Source organism: Schistocerca nitens, chromosome 4 (genome assembly GCF_023898315.1).
Source record: "Schistocerca nitens isolate TAMUIC-IGC-003100 chromosome 4, iqSchNite1.1, whole genome shotgun sequence".
Taxonomy (NCBI): domain Eukaryota; kingdom Metazoa; phylum Arthropoda; class Insecta; order Orthoptera; family Acrididae; genus Schistocerca; species Schistocerca nitens.
Genome location: NC_064617.1, coordinates 910,950,154 through 910,969,494, shown reverse-complemented (window position 1 = coordinate 910,969,494; position 19,341 = coordinate 910,950,154). Strand labels below are relative to the sequence as shown.

The 19,341-nt window shown below is 37.6% G+C and overlaps 1 protein-coding gene across 3 annotated transcripts in view; it reads right to left on the bottom strand.

Moving 5' to 3' along the window:
• Positions 1-19,341, bottom strand: part of LOC126253480 (transmembrane protein 41A-like) — a 50,822-nt gene that overhangs the window by 14,866 nt on the left and 16,615 nt on the right. For all 3 annotated transcript variants that reach the window (XM_049954843.1, XM_049954841.1, XM_049954842.1), the window contains exon 4: positions 17,966-18,127. In XM_049954843.1, coding sequence (XP_049810800.1) covers positions 17,966-18,127 — 162 coding nt within the window. The remainder of the gene's footprint in view (positions 1-17,965; positions 18,128-19,341) is intronic.

Here is a 19,341-nt window from a genome sequence, read left to right as displayed (position 1 = left end):
GTTTGCTTTCCTAACAAAATTCCTACAATTAAACACAAAATAAACTTTATTCTATTATGAAAAACTATATATGACAGAAGAAAATTAAGATCAGTTATAAAATCAGCATTAAAAATTAGTTATGAAAACACATCTATTTTCAGTCATCTGATATCATGTAGACTGGTGTTATATGCATTGCCTGACAAAAAATGTGATGTGCTGAGAAGGGGAGAAGAAAAACGAACTGAAACTTCATTGTTGACAGGCTATGTGATGTTTTTGCAGCAATTAAAAAATCGACTCGAGTTCAGAACTTGGCCGTATAAGCCCATTTATCATTAAAATGTTGCAACCCTCTCGCCTGGATGCATGCACTGATTCGGTTGAGAAGGGTGTCATCAAGAGAATGTAGCCTCTCCTGAAGCAAACAGCCCCACTGCTGCTGCAATTGGTGCCTGATATCTTCGATACAGGCATTGGGATGGAGTTGACATTTGAGCTGGTACCACACATTCTATTAGGGACAGATTTATATTGGATAGTGAAAACCAATCAAAGACATTATGGCCAGTGATCAAAGCTGAGACACGTGCCACAGATTTATTTAATGAATTCTTTATAAATGTAAACAAATCAAACATCAATGTAGAAGATTGCCCAGACAATGTAAATTTCTTCAACAGTGAGCAATTTGAAGGTGAATTCTTCAGTACATTTACCAAAACTAGTGTAAAAGATATAGAAAATGTGATACTATCACTGAAAACTAAAACATCAGTGGAATGGGAAGGGATACAACAAAAGTGTTAAAAACAGTCTCTAAAATAATTGCACAGCCAGCCACAACTACAATAGTGAAACAGTTCCTTCAAGAAGGTTATTTTCCAGATGCAATCAAGTACACAGTAGTTAACATACTATTCAAAAAAAAGCACAAAAGAACATATGGGAAACTATTGCCCAGTCTCTCTTCTTCCATCACTAACAAAAATATTTGAAAAGGTAGACAACACACAAACTCAAAATTTTATTGAAAAATTTAATAAAATAATCTCAAAAAATCAGTACGGATTTCAAAAAGGCAAAACCACAGTATCTGTTATAAATCATTTCGTTGGTAAAATTAGCTCATCTCTAGACAACTCACTGCATGCCACAGGATTATTTTGTGACACATCAAAGGCCTTCGATAGTGTGAATCACTCCTTGCTACTCTGTAAACTGGAAAAGCATGGAATTGGGGACACGGTATTAGAATGGTATAAGTCCTATATGATCAACCCAAGACAAACAGTGGTTATGTCATCAGAGAGAGAAACTTATACTTCAAAATGGAAAACCATTTCACATGGAGTAGGAATGCTAGATAAAAATCTATCTTGGGGATCACATATAAGTACCTTGCAAATTAATTAAATAGCCTAGCATTTGCAGTGAGGATATTGTACAATGCTACCAGTATGGGCATAAGAAAAGTAATATATCACAGCTACTTTGAGTCAGTAATAGGGTATGGAATTGTATTTTTGGGTAACTCAAACCATATGTGTCATATCTAAGACTTCAGCAAATCACCATCAGAGATATGCATAATGTAGGGCGAAGAAAATCATGTTGCCCACTCATAAAAAATCTAAGTATCTTAAGGGCTTCCTCGGTATACATATTTGAGCTGATTATCTTTGTACATAGTAACACTGATTTATTTGTAGCAAATCATTTTCAACATGAGTACAACACCAGAAATCAAAATAATTTTATGCTGCCCACCCACCATTTAAAACTTTATGCTCGAACTCCATATTATATAGCTATGAAAATTTATAACAAAGTGAAAGGAAGAGAATTGCTCAGCGTAAATTTATAAACATTGAAAAAAACCTTTATGGGAAACTCGTGCAGAAATGTTACTATTCAGCAGAAGAATTCATAAATGACAACCTGAAAATTTGGGCATTTAGGACTGTTAATTTTTAAAAGTTTGTCACTTTTGAAGAAAAATTATTAATTGCTTAATTGAGTAATCATTCAGTACTGTATATTATATTACTGACATTATAAGAAAAACTGTAAACCAGTTTTTGTGTTGTGAAGAGTCTCCTGTACATTAAGTCAATGGCTTGAAATTGTATGTTACAAGACAATAAATGTCTATTCTATTCTACTCTATTCTATTCTGGGGATCTTGCTGGCATTGGGAGTACCTCAACATTACGAGGGTAGTTTGAAAAGTTCTCGGAATCACCACAGCAGGTCAGCACTAGCGCAACGAGTTGTTCATGTGATATTCATTGGACTGTTGCCATGTCAGTGCTCTTGGAAGAGAGCTGTGGTGGTGACATGGCCCTGTTGTTGTTCCCGTGTAGTGATTTTTTAAGATGGAAAAAAATAGATTTGAGCAGTGATTAAGTACTTCGGGAAGAAAGGTATGAAAGCAAAGAACATTCATGCTGATTTCCAGAATACACTGGGGGACTCTGCTCCTTCATATTCAACTGTTGCTAAGTGGACAAATGAATTTAAATTTGGTTTGGCGACCTCAGATGATGATCTGCACAGTGGTTGGCCAAGATGTGCCATTACTGCAGAAATACTTGCAAAAGTACACAAAATGGTCATGGAGGATCGCCGATTGAAAGTGCATGAAATTGCTCAAGCTTGCCAGATGTCATCTGAAAGAGTATATCACATTTTAACTGAAGAATCAGAAATGAAAAAATTACCTGCAAGGTGGGTGCCGTGACTCTTGAAGCTGTATCAAAAATGCGTGAGGTTGGACATATCGGAACCATTTTTGGCCTGTTTTAGGAGAAACGAACAAGATTTTTTGCACCAGATTGTGACCACAGATGAAACTTGGATGCACTACTATACCCAGAGACAAAGCAACAGTCAAAGCAGTGGAAACGTGCTGATTCTCTGCCACCAAAAAAAGCTAAGACAATTCCTTCGGCGGGAAAGGTCATGCCATCAGCGTTCTGGGATGCGAAGGGGATTCTGTTTGTAGATTAATTCTCCACTGGGCAAACAATTATTGGAGAATACTATGCTAACCTCCTGGGCAAATTGCAATAAAAGATACATGAAAAAAGGCCATGTTTAGCAGGGAAGGAAGTCATCTTCCATTAAGACAATGTGCGCCTGCACAGATGTGCCATCGCCATGGCAAAATTACATGAACTAGGGTATGAATTGTTGCCATGTCCACCTAATTCACCTGATATGGCTGCGTTAGACTTCCATATCTTCCCAAAACTGAAAATTTTTCTTGGTGGATGAAGATTCACTTCAAACAAAGAATTGATAGCCAGAGTTGACAACTGTCTTGCAGGCCTGGAGGAAACTCATTTTTGAGATGTGATCAAGGCATGGGAACATTGTTGGACCAAGTGCATTAATCTACAAGGAGACTACATTGAAAACCAGGAAAATGTTTCAGTGATGTAAGTACTTTTTTTTCTATTTTGTTCTGAGAACTTTCCAAACCACCCTTGTATGTAAACAGTTCATAGACATACATGATGTGTGCATAAGCATTGTCCAGTTGAAAAATGGCTAATGATGGGAGATAACACAAGATGCAGGCTGTCCATGACATACTGTTGTATGAGGGTCACTCCAAAAGAAATGCCCACTGTTTTTGTAAAAATACACTTTTCATTCTGCATGTGTGAAAGTTTTACAGTATGTAGATACATTCTTCCCGCTTGTTTTCAAACTTTATATTAACTTAAGTATGTTGTTAAATTAACTTAATTATGTCATGTATTGGAAAATTTGACTCGATCCACATCATTACGAAATATCGTATTCATGATCCATGGAACTATTAATCTAATCTAATCTAGTTCAACCTGTTCCCATGAGTATCGCCTTCACAGCATGTCTTCAAGATGGCTGCTACACTTGATGTTCATCAGAAGCAACATGCTTTCATAGAAATTTCTTCTCCCTAACGTTTCGTTCTCAACTACGGAGAACATCTTCGGAGGTGAGTCAATCGTTGACTCACCTTGGTAGCAGTACAGTTAGTCAGTGGGCAAGCAGGTTATGTGATGAAAGTGGGCATGGCAATATTGAGGATTGTCCTCGAAGCCGCGGGCCTCGTACTGCACACACTCCAGACAATGTGCAGAGAGTTAACAAATTGGTGACTGCTGACAGACGCATCACAGTGAACGACTGAGTCGTGTTCAACCACATCGGCAAAAACAGGATGTTTTGCTGTTGCATGAGAATGCACGGCCACATGTCAGTCAAAAAACCATGGAAGCGATCACAAAACTCGGATGGACAACACTGAAACACCCGCCTTACAGTCCTGACCTGGCTCCATGTGACTATCATCTCTTTGGGAAACTGAAAGACTCTCTTTGTGGAACAAGGTTTGAAGATGATGACCGGTATACAGTCGCTGGTACCAAGATGGCATAAGGCAATTGAGAGGGATGGAAATTATGTGGAGAAATGAAAATATTGTACCTAAAGGATGTATCTACACACTGTAAGACTTTCAAACATGTAGAATAAAAGATAGAATTAAAAAAAAAATAGTGTGCATTTCTTTTGGAGTGACCCTCGAATCATCATAGTTCCCCCAATCACCATTAGCCATGGCATGAAGTCATATCTGATGGCTCCCGACACAATAATACCGGAAGTAACACCAGCGTGCATCTCCAACACACTGGAAGAATCGGACCTCTCTCCAGATCACTGCCAAATGTTTCCAGTGATGGTCACTTGAGATAATGCAAAACTGCAATTCATTGCTGAATAAAATGCAATGATATTCACCAGCAGTCCATGTTTCCTGGTCATGGCACTCCTCCACATGCAGCCATCTGTGTTGTGGCGTCAACGTCAGCCTACACAGTGGACAGTAAATCCCTGGTCTGACTACTGCTAACCTCTGAACAATGCAGCGGGATGACACAGAATGGCTCAGGATGTCCATAACTTGTTCACGTATGGCACATGCTGATGTGAAGGGGTAATGATGTGCTTGATGCATAATATTGTGGTTCTCCCTCGTGGTGGTCAGGCGTGGTTCATTGGAACCTTGACGATGAATATGTCTGTCCTCACATTTGCATGCACTTTATTGGACCACTGCACCATTCAACTAGCTGGCTGAATGGAGGCCCACACTGAGACCCCTTTCAAACTCTGTCAGGTGCTGATAATGCTGTCTCACACAAGCATACGGCATGCCCATGTCCTTCACAGTGATCACTTAACGTATGCTATTTACATCCCTCATATACCTCACCAGGGCTGGCAACAACACTAAACATTAACAACACTAATGCACTCTGATGGCGATTCTAGCTGTCACAGAGAATTGCTACTCTAATCATTTCTATACCTGCTGAAGGTGTGTACTGTACAAAGTTACTATGACTTCGAGCCATGTCTTCTGAGTGCTTCACTTTCCTTACCATGCAGTGTAAATCGACTTCCAGCATAAATCAGTAATTGAGAATTTTTGGTAGGAGCAGGAAAGGTAGTATAAAGAAAGGCTGCCACATAGATAGGAAGTGCTGATCAGTAGAGAGATACATAGAAAGTTCTCAGCTATATAATACTTTTTCTCATAGAAAGCTCACACTGTCAGGAAAGTTAAAGGGGGGAGGCACTGTCATGAGTGATAAAATACTGGTGGTTGTAGGGTTCAGAAAAGATCCTTTTTTAGGGTAGGGCAGACAGAAAGAAACCAAATTTTAAGAGAGGTTAGGACTGAGACAAAGCTTCAGTTTGAGAAAGAAACCAGAAAACATAATTCTAGCTTATTACCTCAGCATAAACAGCTATTGGTTAATAATTTTCAACAATCAGCAGATATTTCAACTCTACCCAATTTTATCTCAGTCAATGTGAAATGTCAGCTATCTTTATTACATCAAAATATTCGAGGACTGAGAAATAAAATTAATGGATTAATTATCTGCATAGATGAATTAGAGTCCTCAAACCCAGCTGACATAATCTACCTCTCTGAACATCATGTGACCACTGGTACAGAGCTTTTAAGTGTTACAGGGTTTAGGTTAGCATCTCACATTTGCAGAGTAGAAATGGAGAAAGGAGGAGTTGCCACATTCATCAGGAACTGTCATACATTTAAGAACATAGACATTCAAATATTTTGCCTAGAACAGCATATGGAAGCATGTGGAACAGAAGTAGAATTTCACAAAAAACCCTTCATAATATTAAGTGTATATCGAGCACCTGCAGGTAACTTTAATCTGTTCATAAACCATCTTGAAGCTGTACTGGCCTATTTAACAACCAAAAACAAAGAAATAGTGGCTGCTGGTGATTTCAATGTAGATTTCCTTAAAGACTTTCCCAATAAGAACTTATTTGAGTTAGTAACACTATCATTCAATTTAATTCCCACTGTCAAGTTCCCCACTAGGGCACCAATTGCTCACAAACAGTCATGAATAATATTTTTTATAGAAAAGTCAAAAGAACAAAATTATATTACAAAACCAATAGTCAATGGCCTCTTAGATCATGACATGCAGTTCCTTCTGTTAAATGTTAATACTGAACAGGATATAAAATCTGTTAAATCTGAGCTCAAGAGGGTAATCAATAAGCCAAAAATCGATTATTTTAGGACACTCCTCAGAGACATTCACTGGACTGATGTTTCCAGTGCTCATGGCATGAATGAAAAATATAACACTTTTGCTAATAAAATGCTTACCTGATTTGAACACTGTTTTCCCCCAAAACTGACCAAGGTTAGAGCAAAGTCTACAAAGAAGCCATGGATTGCTCAAGGAATAGGGGTATCTTGTAAAACAAAAAAGAAAACTGTATCTGTCAATCTGAAACAGTTCTGATGTTGATGCTATAGCACATTACAAGAAATACTGCAAAATATTAAAGACTGTAATACGAACATCAAAGCAAATATATTACAAGGGAAAGATAGTCATATAAGATACCAAAGAAGGACAAAATGGGATATAGTGAAGGAGGAGACAGGTAGAACCATACATGAAGAGGGACAAATAGCATTAAGAGTAAATGATACATTGGTGACAGATGTGTATAATGTTGCAGAACTTTTTAACAAACATTTTATAACTGTTACTGAAAAGATGGGGTTGTCAGGTTCGTAGATGCTGCTATGGAATACCTCAGACCAGACATTTCAAGTAACTTTCATAATATGAATTTGACCCTCACTACCCCAGCAGAAATAAAGTCCATCATAAAATCTTTAAAATCAAAAACATCTAGTGGGTATGATGAAATATCAATAAAGTTAATTAAAGAATGTGATTCTGAGCTAAGTAACATATTAAACTATCTGTGTAACCAGTAGTTCATCAGTGGAATATTTCCTGAATGGTTGAAATATGCTGAAGTTAAGCCGCTGTTTAAGAAGGGAGATAAAGAAATAGCATCAAACTTCCATCCAATTTCATTTTTTGCCAGCATTCTCAAAAATTTTAGAAAAAGTAATGTTCAATCAGCTTTATAATAATCTTATCTCTAATAATGTACTGTCAAATTCGCAGTAAGGATTTCTAAAGGGTTCTGATATTGAGAAGACTATCTACACTTACAGTGAAAATGTGCTTAATTCATTAGACAAAAAATTGCATGCAATTGGTATATTTTGTGATCTGTCAAAGGCATTTGACTGTGTTAATCACAATACCCTTTTAAGTAAATTAGAATATTATGGTGTAACAGGAAATGCTGCAAAATGGTTCAAATCTTATATCTCTGGCAGGAAACAAAGAGTGTTATTAGGAAAGAGACATGCATTAAGCTATCAGGCATCATCCAACTGGGAACTAATTACATGTAGGGTCCCACAAGGTTCCCTTTTAGGGCCCTTACTTTTTCTTGTGTATATGAATGACCTTTCATCAGTAACATTACCAGGTGCCGAGTTCGCTTTGTTTGCCGATGATACAAACATTGCAATAAATAGCAAATCAAGTGTAGTCTTAGAAAGATTGGCTAGTAAAATATTTGTGGACATTAATCACTGTTTCCTAGCCAATTCTTTGTCACTAAACTTTGAAAAAACACACAACATGCAGTTCAGAACTTGTAAGGGGTGTCCCACGAGTATATGCCTAACATATGATGACAAGCAGCTAGAAGAAGTGGACAGTGTTAAATTCTTGGGATTACAGCTTGATAATAAATTCAACTGGGAGGAGCACACCACAGAACTGCTGAAGCATCTTAACAAACCTCTATTTACAATGTGAATTGTGTCAGACATAGGGGATATAAAAATGAAAAAGCTGGCATACTATGCTTACTTTCATTCCATAATGTCATAGGGAATTATTTTTTTGGGGGTAATTCATCAAGCCAAGCTAAAGTTCTCCAGACACAAAAAAGGGCATTAAGAGTTATATGTGGTGTGAACTCAAGAACATCCTGCAGAAGCCTGTTTAGGGAACTAGGGATTCTAACTACTGCTTCCCAATATATTTATTCCTTAATGAAATTTGTCATTAAAAATATATCACTTTTTCAAACCAACAGCTCAATTCATGGAATCAATACTGGAATAAGAATAATCTTCACAAGGATTTAAAGTCACTTACTCTTGTACAAAAAGGTGTGCATTATTCAGGAACACACATTTTCAATAACTTGCCAGCAGTCATAAAAAGCTTAACCAACAATGAAATTCAGTTTAAGAGAAGCCTAAAGGATTTATTGGTGGCCAACTCCTTCTACTCCATTGATGACTCCCATGGTGAGAATTTTCCATGAACTGAATAGGTTTACATCCACTAATGCACCCAGTCAATGGACACATTGGGTAGAATATCTAGAGTGTTTTGAACAGATCATAAATAATTTGCCATTGTCCACAACACAAAACACTACAGCTGAAGTAATATGCAAGACAAAAGAGAAGAATGAATGGATAGTCCCACTTTATTGGTGGCCAACTCCTTCTACTCCATTGATGACTTTCTCAGTAGAACCAACTGATTTGTGTGTGTGTGTGTGTGTGTGTGTGTGTGTGTGTGTGTGTTTTACATGTTTATTGCATTAAATTCAGAGCATTAGTGTTTGTAAAATGATGCTTTCATATAGTGCTCATTAAAAAAATGACGGTCATTCCACTTGCGGCCTGTGGAAGGTACATTAGCTTCTTTGTTTCAGTTGTAAATATTTGTCATGTATTATTGTTTTTCTGACATGTTCTACATCCTGGAGGACCTCCTCACTACGGATCAATTGGAATGAAAGTAAATCTAATCTAATCTAAACATTCTGATAGCAGTGCCTCTAAATGTTGCTTTATCCTCACATACTTTTTATCTGGAGAATAAGAGTTTCACACATGGACTTTTGTTTTGTGTATATTTTTTACCCTTCCATTACATTATAACTAAATAATTAGTGCATTATGACTGCTAAGAGACAAAAATTTAAATATTGTGGAATTCATAAAGGAATGAAAATAGATTTTGCCTTAATGCTGAATGATGTGTAATATTTATTTTAGGTACACACTACTTCCACACATTTCAAAATAAGAAGTTAAAACAAATTTTATTTTTTTAATTATAAACATGATAAAAGAGTAAAGCAGTAATATTTACCAATTTCTTGTTTTGTACATTTAAAAAGAAAGTCTTTTTAAGAAGTCAATTTCTTCTAGTAATAATTTAAGAACATATGACAGGCTCCAGTGTAAAATACTTAATGCATCATTGAATAATCTGGTTCTTATGTAGGCAACCACTGTATTACTTGCCATGCACATTTTTGTTTTACAGTATTAATAATGGTTGAGATAATTATAACTAAGAATGCAAAAAAGGTTGATTACAGGAAATTGAAACAAAAAGATTTGCATGCCATTTTCTTCTCAATAATAACATTCCAGCTGCATAATCTTGTTGGTCCTGGGTGTCCTATTCGTCTTCTCTGGCTTTCTTTCTTGTCTTCTGGCCTCTTTTGTCATGCTTTCAGCAGCATTTTCAGCTTCAGTAAAATGTTGCCTGTCCACTCATAGCAGCCCATTTTTCATGTTGTCCCCAGTTTTGATGCCTACTCTGCTCGTGGATTTTAATCTTTTTGTTACTCCATCATTAAAACATATTATGGGGTCCATCACACCAGTTTGAAATGCTGACATGTGAACAAAAACAGTTTTTGGCAAGGACTCCCAAGTACAACTACAGAAATTTTCATTTGGATTCTGCATTTTGCTATATAAATACTTTTCACGGAACTTAGAATCTGTAAGATATCTGTAGATTGGCTTTAGTTCTGCCATAACAGTTTCTGCCACGGGGTGTGCATCTGTATGCTTCTGTCCATTTGTGTTTGACAATAGTGTGATGGCAAGGCATTTAAAAAATATGTCACATTTGCATTAGTCATTAAAACATAAAAATAATGAGGTAACATACATAAAGTATATATTTTAAGAATCTGGAAGCGTCACAAAATTTTATTAAACAAAAAGCAAAATTTCATTTTTTGAGCCTTCATGATGTCCACTTCCACTCAGTGGGTATTTTGCTGACCTATCAGAATCACATTTCAGAGATGATATTTATTCACTGCAGAAAACTGGAAAAATAATTTGCTATAAAAGAGGACTGCTGAGAAAATTATTAGTTTTTTTGACCATAGAAACATCTTCACAGCTAGGCTATGTGCCTTTCACCTTTCCCTCATAATACTGTCCCTCAGTCAAGTGCACAAAAATGTTTAGACACAGCACAAACTGGTCTTATATAAACAAGCCTTATATAAACATGTAGTATGAAACTTGTAACAGATGACGATTTGTAGATCTCACATTGGATATCAGCTATCATACGCAAAACAAAAGTCCATGTGTAAAAGTCTTATTCTCCATATAAAAAGTATGTGAGGATAAAGCAACACTCAAAGGCACTGCTATCAGAATGTGTGAGCTTTCTATGAGAAAAAGGATTATACAGCTAAGAGCAGTCATAACTATCTTTTTATGTATCTCTCTACTGATCAGCACTTCCTATTAAGGAGCAATCTTTCTTCATAACACCTTCCTGCTACTACCAAGAATTCTCAATTACTGATTTATGCTGGAAGTCGATTTACACTGCATGGTAAGGAAAGTGAAGCACTCAGAAGACATGGCTCGAAGTCATAGTAACTTTGTACAGTACACACCTTCAGCAGGTAGATTAGAGTAGCAATTCTCTGTGACAGGTAGAATCGCCATCAGAGTGCATTAGTGTTGTTAATGTTTAGTGTTGTTGCCAGCCCTGGTGAGGTATATGAGGGATGTAAATAGCATACGTTAAGTGATCACTGTGAAGGGCATGGGCATGCCGTATGCTTGTGTGAAACAGCTTTATCAGCACCAGACAGAGTTTGAAAGGGGTCTCATTGTGGGTCTCCATTCAGCCAGCTAGTTCAATGGTGCAACATCCAGATTTGGGGGCATTCAGATGGCACAGTGGCCCAATAAATTGCATGCGAATGTGAGGACGAAATATTCATTGTCAAGGTTCCAGTGAACCACGCCTGATGACCACAAGGGAGAACCGCAATACTGTGCATCAAGCACATCATTACCCCTTCACATCAGCATGTGCCATACGTGAACAAGTTATGGACATCCTGAGACATTCTGCGTCATCCCACTGCATTGGTCAGAGGCTATCAGTACCCAGACCAGGGATTTACTGTCCCCTGTGTAGGCTGATGTTGACACCACAACACAGATGGCTGTGTTTGGGGGAGTGCCATGACCAGGAAACAAGGACTGCTGGTGAATATCATTGCATTTTATTCAGGAGTGAATTGCAGTTTTTGCATTATCTCAGATGAACATCGCTGGAAACGTTTGGCAGTGATCTGGAGAGAGGTCCGATTCTTCCAGTGTGTTGGAGACGCACACTGGTGTTACTTCCGATATTATTGTGTCGGGAGCCATCGGATATGACTTCGTGTCATGGCTAATGGTGACTGAGGGAACTATGATGCCACAACAGTATGTCATGGAGATCCTGCATCTCACGTTATCTCCTATCACGAATCATTTTTCAACAGGACACTGTTCATGAACACACCATGTACATCTATGAACTGTTTGCATAATGTTGAGGTACTCCCACACCAGCAAGATCCCCAGAATAGAATGGAATAGAAGTTTATTGTCTCATAACATACAATTTCAAGCCATTGACTTAATATACAGGAGAGTCGTCAAAACACAAAAACTGGTTTACAGTTTTCTTATGATATCAGTAATATAATATATGGTACTGATTAATTACTTAATTAAGCAATTAATAATTTTTCTTCAAGAGTAACAAACTTTTAAAAATTAACAGCTCTAAATACTTGCTCTCTCCTGTTCAAATTGTCAGTTTGACATTTATGAATTCTTCTACTGAATAGTAACATCCCTCCCCCTCCCACAGCCCTCCATCTAATGTCTAACCTGCAGCACTTCACTGTCTGCCACCTCTACCATACTATCCCTCCCCCTCCCCTCCCCAGCCTCATTATCCCTACCCAGTCGCCACTCCCATCATGCACTGGTGCTGCTGCTCGCGGTGTTGTTTCAGTTGCCTGAGACTGCAGTCATTCGCGCGCGTGCGTGTGTGTGTGTGTGTGTGTGTGTGTTTGTTGTTTGATTGGATGGATAAAAAATCTACTCACCAAGCGGCAGCAGAGGAACACACATATAAAAGTATTAAATTTGCAAACTCTCGGTGCCAGAGGCTCCTTCTTCTGGCAGAATGGTTGAAGGGGAAGGAAGACAGGTGAAGGATAAGGACTGGTGAGGTTTAGGAAAAGGATTAGAGTTTGGAAAAGTCACCCAGAACCCTGGGTCAGGGGAGACCTACCGGACAAGATGAGAAGGAAAGACTGACTGTACAGGATGAGATTTGAAAACCTGAGAGCCTAAAGGTGGAAGATAGGGTAATCCAGAAGACAGAGAATACTGCCAATACATTGTGCATGAGTTAATAAGAGCAGAAAAGTAATAGCATTTATGTGATAGGGAGATGGGGAAAAATGGGCAGGTCAGAAAATGAAAGATATAGAAAAATAAAAGGGAATGAAGAACTGCTTGAATGATGAGATTAAGGTAAAAAAGGCCAGGTGGGTTGAAAACCAAGGACATATTGTAATGCCAGTTACCAACTGTTGTGTTCTCAGAAATCGTTGTCTGGGGGAAGAATCCATGTGGCACTTGAGGTGCAACAGGCACCGAGGTCATGACTGTGATGTAGAGCATGCTATGCGACAGGATACTGTGTGTTGCCAATACACACTCTCTGCCTATGCCCAATCAGCCTAACTGATAACTTGGTGGTAGTTATGCCGATGTAAAAGGACAAACAGTGTTTACATAACAGCTGGTATACAACACGCATTGTTTCACATGTGGCTCTCCCTTTGATGTACATGTTTTCGCAGTTACAGGTCTGGTATAGGTGTCGATAGGATGGTGCATAGGGCAAATCTTACAGTGGGGATGGCCACAGGAGTAGGAGCCAGAAAGTAGGAAAATGGGTGCAATAGGAGCATAGGGTCTGACACGGATACTGAGGAGATGGGGATGGTGATGAAAAGCTATTCTAGGTGTGGTGGACAAAGTGTCGGACAGAATGGACCTCAATTTAGGGCAAGTTTTTAGGAAGTCATAGTTTGTTGCAGTAGCTCATTAATACATTCAAGACCAAGGTAATACTGAGTGACAAGAGGTATACTCCTAAGTAGTTTTTGTAGGGATCAGCAGTACCAGGATTGGATGTGATGGCCTGGGAAATCTGCTTTTGAATTAGGCTGGTGGGGTAATTATGTTCAGTGAAGGCTGAGGTGAGACTGGTGGTGTATTGCTGTAAAAAGTCTGCATCTGAACAAGTATGTTTGCCTTGAATGCCACAGCTTTATGGGAAGGAACATTTGACATGGAAAGGATGGCAACTGTCAAAATGTAAGTACTATTGTTTGGTAGTAGGTTTAATGTGAACAGAAGTGTGTAGCTAACTGTCAGTGAGGATGAACTCAATGTCAAGAAGGTGGTACGGGATTCAGAATAGGACCATGTGAAATTTAATTGGGAGAATGGATTCGGAGATTCCAAGAATTTTAACAAGTCAGCTTCACCATGAGTCCATATGGCAAAGATGTCATCCAAACCAGGGATTGAAGGCTTATGGATCCCAGGAAAGCTCCCTCCAAGTGATCCATGAAAAGGTTGACATAAGAAGGAGCCTTCCTTGCACCAATGTCTGTGCCCCTGATACAAAGGAAAGACGTCACAGGTTTGGAATCAGGTGGGTGCTGACTGAGAAATTGCTCTTGGCAGACAGACCAGGTACATGTGGGATGTTGGTATAGAGGGAGGCAGTATCAATGGTAACAAGTGCTGGGAGTGGGACGATGACAGATTTCAGATGATCTAGGAAATGATTGATGTCTTTACTATAGGAAGGAAGTCTCTGTACTATAGGTTCAGGTGTTGATCAACTATGCAAGATATACATTCAGTGGTTGCTTCGAAGCCAGCTATGGGATGGCTAGGGCTACTGAGTTTGTGAGTATTATGAAGAAAGTAAAAGGTGGGGGCACATGGTTTGGATGGGGTAAGAAGTTCTGTGCATTGAAGTGTTAGTCCTTGTGAGGGGCTTGAGGTTTTGAGAGGAGTCTGTAGGTCAGTCTGAATCACAGGGTGGGATCTTGATGGCATGATGTCTTGCACAATCTGAACAAAAGACATCCCAATGTTAAGTTAACCATGGCATTAGAGAATGATGGTTAATTCCCATTCCTGGATGTCCTGGTGAAAACAAAGGCAGACTGCACATTCAGCCACAGTGTATATAGGAAACCAACACAAGCCAACTTATATTTACTGGCTGACAGCTTCCACCACACAGCACAGAAGAATGGGGTGCTCAGAACACTTGTACCTTAAGCCAAGACACTCTCCAACACAGAAAGCTTGACCACAGAATCAGAACACTTACAATGAGTGTTCACAGATGACGAATATTCAAGCAGAGTCATCTGATAAGCATTACATCCTACCAGATGACCTGATACAATGGAAGAGGAACAAGAAGAAGATACAGGAAGGTAGCCTTTCTACTGTATGGTAAAATGGTACAGAAAGATTGGTTTTGAAATCCTTTTTGGAACATCTGTTGTAAATTCTCAAGTGCTGTACAACTTGGCAAACGTAGGATCCAAGTCTCGCATACAAATAATTTCTTTCAGAGAGCGCTTGACTCTACTACTATTGAATGACAAAGATCCACAACCACAATCAACACTACAACTGTTCCACGAAGATAACAGCCATCACCTTGTGACAGAAGAGGGATCAAAGCAGAGCAGTTGAAGATGATGTTTGGGCTGTTATGAGCACCTGCGAAGAACAGAAGAAAGAAAGAAAGAAAGAATGCTGCTAAGAAAGTGAAGAGGGTGTGCATTAAATGCAATAAATGTGCAATTTTTATGTGCAACGAATGTTTTAGTGACATTCACAATGCTGTGTCGTAGAAGTAAAGTATTCTAAGATCTTTATTCATAAACATTATTGTCAGAACAAAAAAAAAATTGTAAATAATACAGCATTATATGTAGCTAATATAATCAAATAAACGAAGTGTTTGAATCGTTTCTTGAAAAATGATTTTTTTATACCTATTGTGGTTTTAAATCATGTGAACAACATGTGGCTCATGTAGCCACAGATTATAATTGTGTTAAATTGTTGTTGTTGGGTCACGTGAGCCATATATGACTCATGCCTGATATCAGTCCAGATCAGTCACAAATTGACATTTTATCAAGTAACTTAATTCTACATGTTCAAAAGAAGACATCTGATGCAAAAAATCAATTTGGCTTCGAAAGTAATATTCATGATTTCAATGTGGCATAGTAACGCCTGGTCCAAATTTCATCGTGGCAGTCAATGTGTTAAAGAACTACTAAAGAATTTTTAAAGTTAGACCTATGAAAATTGGTATTTGACTTCTTGGTCAGAAATAAAAAAAGACACATGCTTTAGTGTTTTTTGGAAATTCAACACCTATGGGGATGTTTTATGAAATTTTTCATTAAGAAAGCTGTTTTGAAGCTAAATCTACGAAAATTTGAATTTGGATTCTTGGTTATAAATAAAACATACATGTTTCACTATTTTTGTAAATTGAACCCCTACGGGGGTAAAATAAGGGATGAAAGTTTTTATAGAAATATTTCATTATGCAAGCACTTTTGAAGGTAAATCTACAAAAATTTGTACCTGGCTTCTTTGTTTTTCATTATGTTTTATGAAAACATTTCATTGTGAAAGCATTTTCAAAGCTACATATATGACAGTTGGAATTTGGCTTGTCAGTTAGAATTTTTTTAAAAAATTGTGTTTCACTATTTCCGGAAATTTAACCCCTGAGATGATGGAATAGGGCCAGACTGATTCTCTGACTCATCATCACCTAGCCCAAACTCCTAAGGATAGAAACTTGAAATTTGGAGAGGGTGTGGATCTTATACTGTGGGGATTGTTTCAGAAGCGACTGTTCAAAATTCCACTCCTAAGAAAGTGAAATAGGAGGTAAAAGACTTTTTGAAAATATGTCATTATCATGGCAATTTTGAAGCTAGAATTACGAAAAGTGGTATTTGATTTCCCAGTCAGTAATAAAAAATACATTTTTCAGCATTTCTGGAAATTCAACCAATAAGGGGGAAAAACAGGGGATCAATATTTTTAACAAAATATTTCACTGTATTAACAAATTTTTAAAGGTAAATGTATGAAAATTGGTATTACACTTCTCAGGTAAATATAAAGAAATATTTATTAGGGAATGAAGTTTCAATGGAAATACCACCACAAGAATACAAAAGCATGATTGACAAAAACCTTGAACTCCAACTACCAGAATCACTTTTTGGTCAGAAGTACATGTGGCAAAGACCATGCTTCTATGACCTTATTTAGTGTGAAAATTTTAAAAGTTGTTGCAATTTGTGAACAACGTACAAATAAATAAATAAAATTCGATTAAAGAAAAACAAAAACACGGTCTACATGAGCGAAGGAGTGGGTGCTAAGCTAGTATCAAATATAAATTTAAGTGTTAGGAAGTATTTTCTACAGGTATTAGCTTGGAGTGAAGTCTTGCAAGGAAGTGAAATTTGGATTATAAACAATTAAAAAAAGAAGAGGTGCCTTTGAAATATGATGCTACAAAAGAATGCCGAAGATTAGATGGGTAGATAGGATAATTAATGAAGAGGTGCCAAATCAAGTTGAAATTTAACTAAAAGAAGGGATCGGCCAATGGGACATGTCCTGAGACATCAAGGAATCATCAGATGATGGAGGAAAAACAAAAGAAAGAGAGAGAGTGAGAGAGGAGAGAGAGAGTATTTGGGAAGCGGTGGGGTAAAAATTGTGGAGGGAGATAAAGACTGGACTACAGTAAAGAAACAAATATTGACGTAGCTTCCAGAGTCATGTAAACATGAAGAGACATGCACATGATAAACCAGTGTTGAGGGCTGCATAAAACCAGGCTTTGACAAAGAACATAACAGCAACATTTGTGACATTTCAAGCAAAAACCAAATAAACCAGATTAATTCAATTAATATCACATAAACAGCACTAATATTAACTAAGTAGTGTAGGATATATAAGGATATGCAAATGAAGGTTTCACAATGTTTCAATATACTAAAATTTTTCTCTGATTTCTTGTCACATCAATTCCCGTAACACTTTGGAAAGCATACACACTATTCTTATCTTCTGGCAGATGATGGGAGGAGAATTTAAGGCTTCCAAAACAATGTGGATGCAATGAAAACTGATGTGTGAAATTTACGAAAGTTTTATTGCAACACATAAGCATGTTACACAGTTTGCAAGTGTAGAGTAAAGTTTAAATATTTTTCTGTCCACTTTGATCAGCTATAAACTGCATCATCTTACCTTTTCCTGCAATCTCTGTACTTGGTCCTTCCAGTAAAGCATCAGCAAGTCACCAAGAAAGTATCGGGACATGAGATAGCAACATGATGCTCCTAATGCTGTGAGAACACAACACAATGGAAAGGCCACAAGACTTCCAAACAGAGCTCCAGCTAACACATTCTGTAAGTAGTAATGAGAGAAATGGCTTAAATGCAAAGAAAATAAATTCTGCATGGGGCAATTCAAATAAAAAAAAGGGACAGATAAATGCCTACCTATAACAAAAAACTGCCAGTGAACATTAGGGAGTAATCAACCATGCAAGAATAAATAACTTTGGCTTTCAAGTGTTACTGAAGACCTTGGATTAATTCATGCTTGGTGATTCTTGCTCTTTCTACCACAAATTATTATTATTTTGTTTTACCAGATGGGTTGTGCAGCAATAAATCAATGCAATTTTATTTGGGACAGGCTATTTAAAGTCACTGTTCAATTCATTTGAACTATTTTCCACTATTTCACTATATCGCTCCATTGATGGATCCTTTAGCAAGCAAAATCTGATTTTTCCTCAATGCCTATCAAGACTGGTCAGAACTTTCATCTTTAATGACTAACATCTGAATTTATACTTGACGTTAACAATTTTCTCTTTTTCATCAATACTTTTTTGCTATTCCCAGTCTGCATTTTATATCCCATCTACTTCTGCCATTGTCACTTCTTTTGCTGCCCAAATAACAAAACTCATACACAACTTTTAGTGACTTATTTCTTAATCAAATTTCCTCAGCACTGCCTGATTTAATTCTACATTCCATTACCCTCGTTTTGCTTTTGATGATGTTCATATTATATTTTCAAGACTCTTGTCATTCTATTCAACTGCTCTTCAATGTAGTTTGCCATCTCTGACAGTATTAGGAAAAATCTATGTTCCTTTCCCCTGTTTCAGTCAATTGTTGCCTAGTGCTTCCTTTGAAACTTTGAACAATGTCTGATTCCTTCAATTTATCAAGCCCCATATCCTTAATTTCTTACCCATCTACAATTTCTTTCATTTTAATATGTATTTCATAACCAATAAATTCTGGCCAGAGTCCACCTCTGCCTCTGGAAATGTTTTGCAATTTAAAATCTGGTTTCAAAATTTTTGTCTTACAATTATATCATCTATCTCAAAATTCATCCACATAACAAAGTGTGTTGCAGAGACACTTTCAGGGTACTTATTGGAGGGTGTGGTGACCAGCCTAGAGGTGGTTTTCAGAACAGTGTTCACGTCCAGCTAAGTAAATACTGGACTGGTTCACACATCCCATCACAGATACATAATGTGCAAACACTTTGAAACCCAATGTCACATTTGATCATGCAACTACACTAGACAT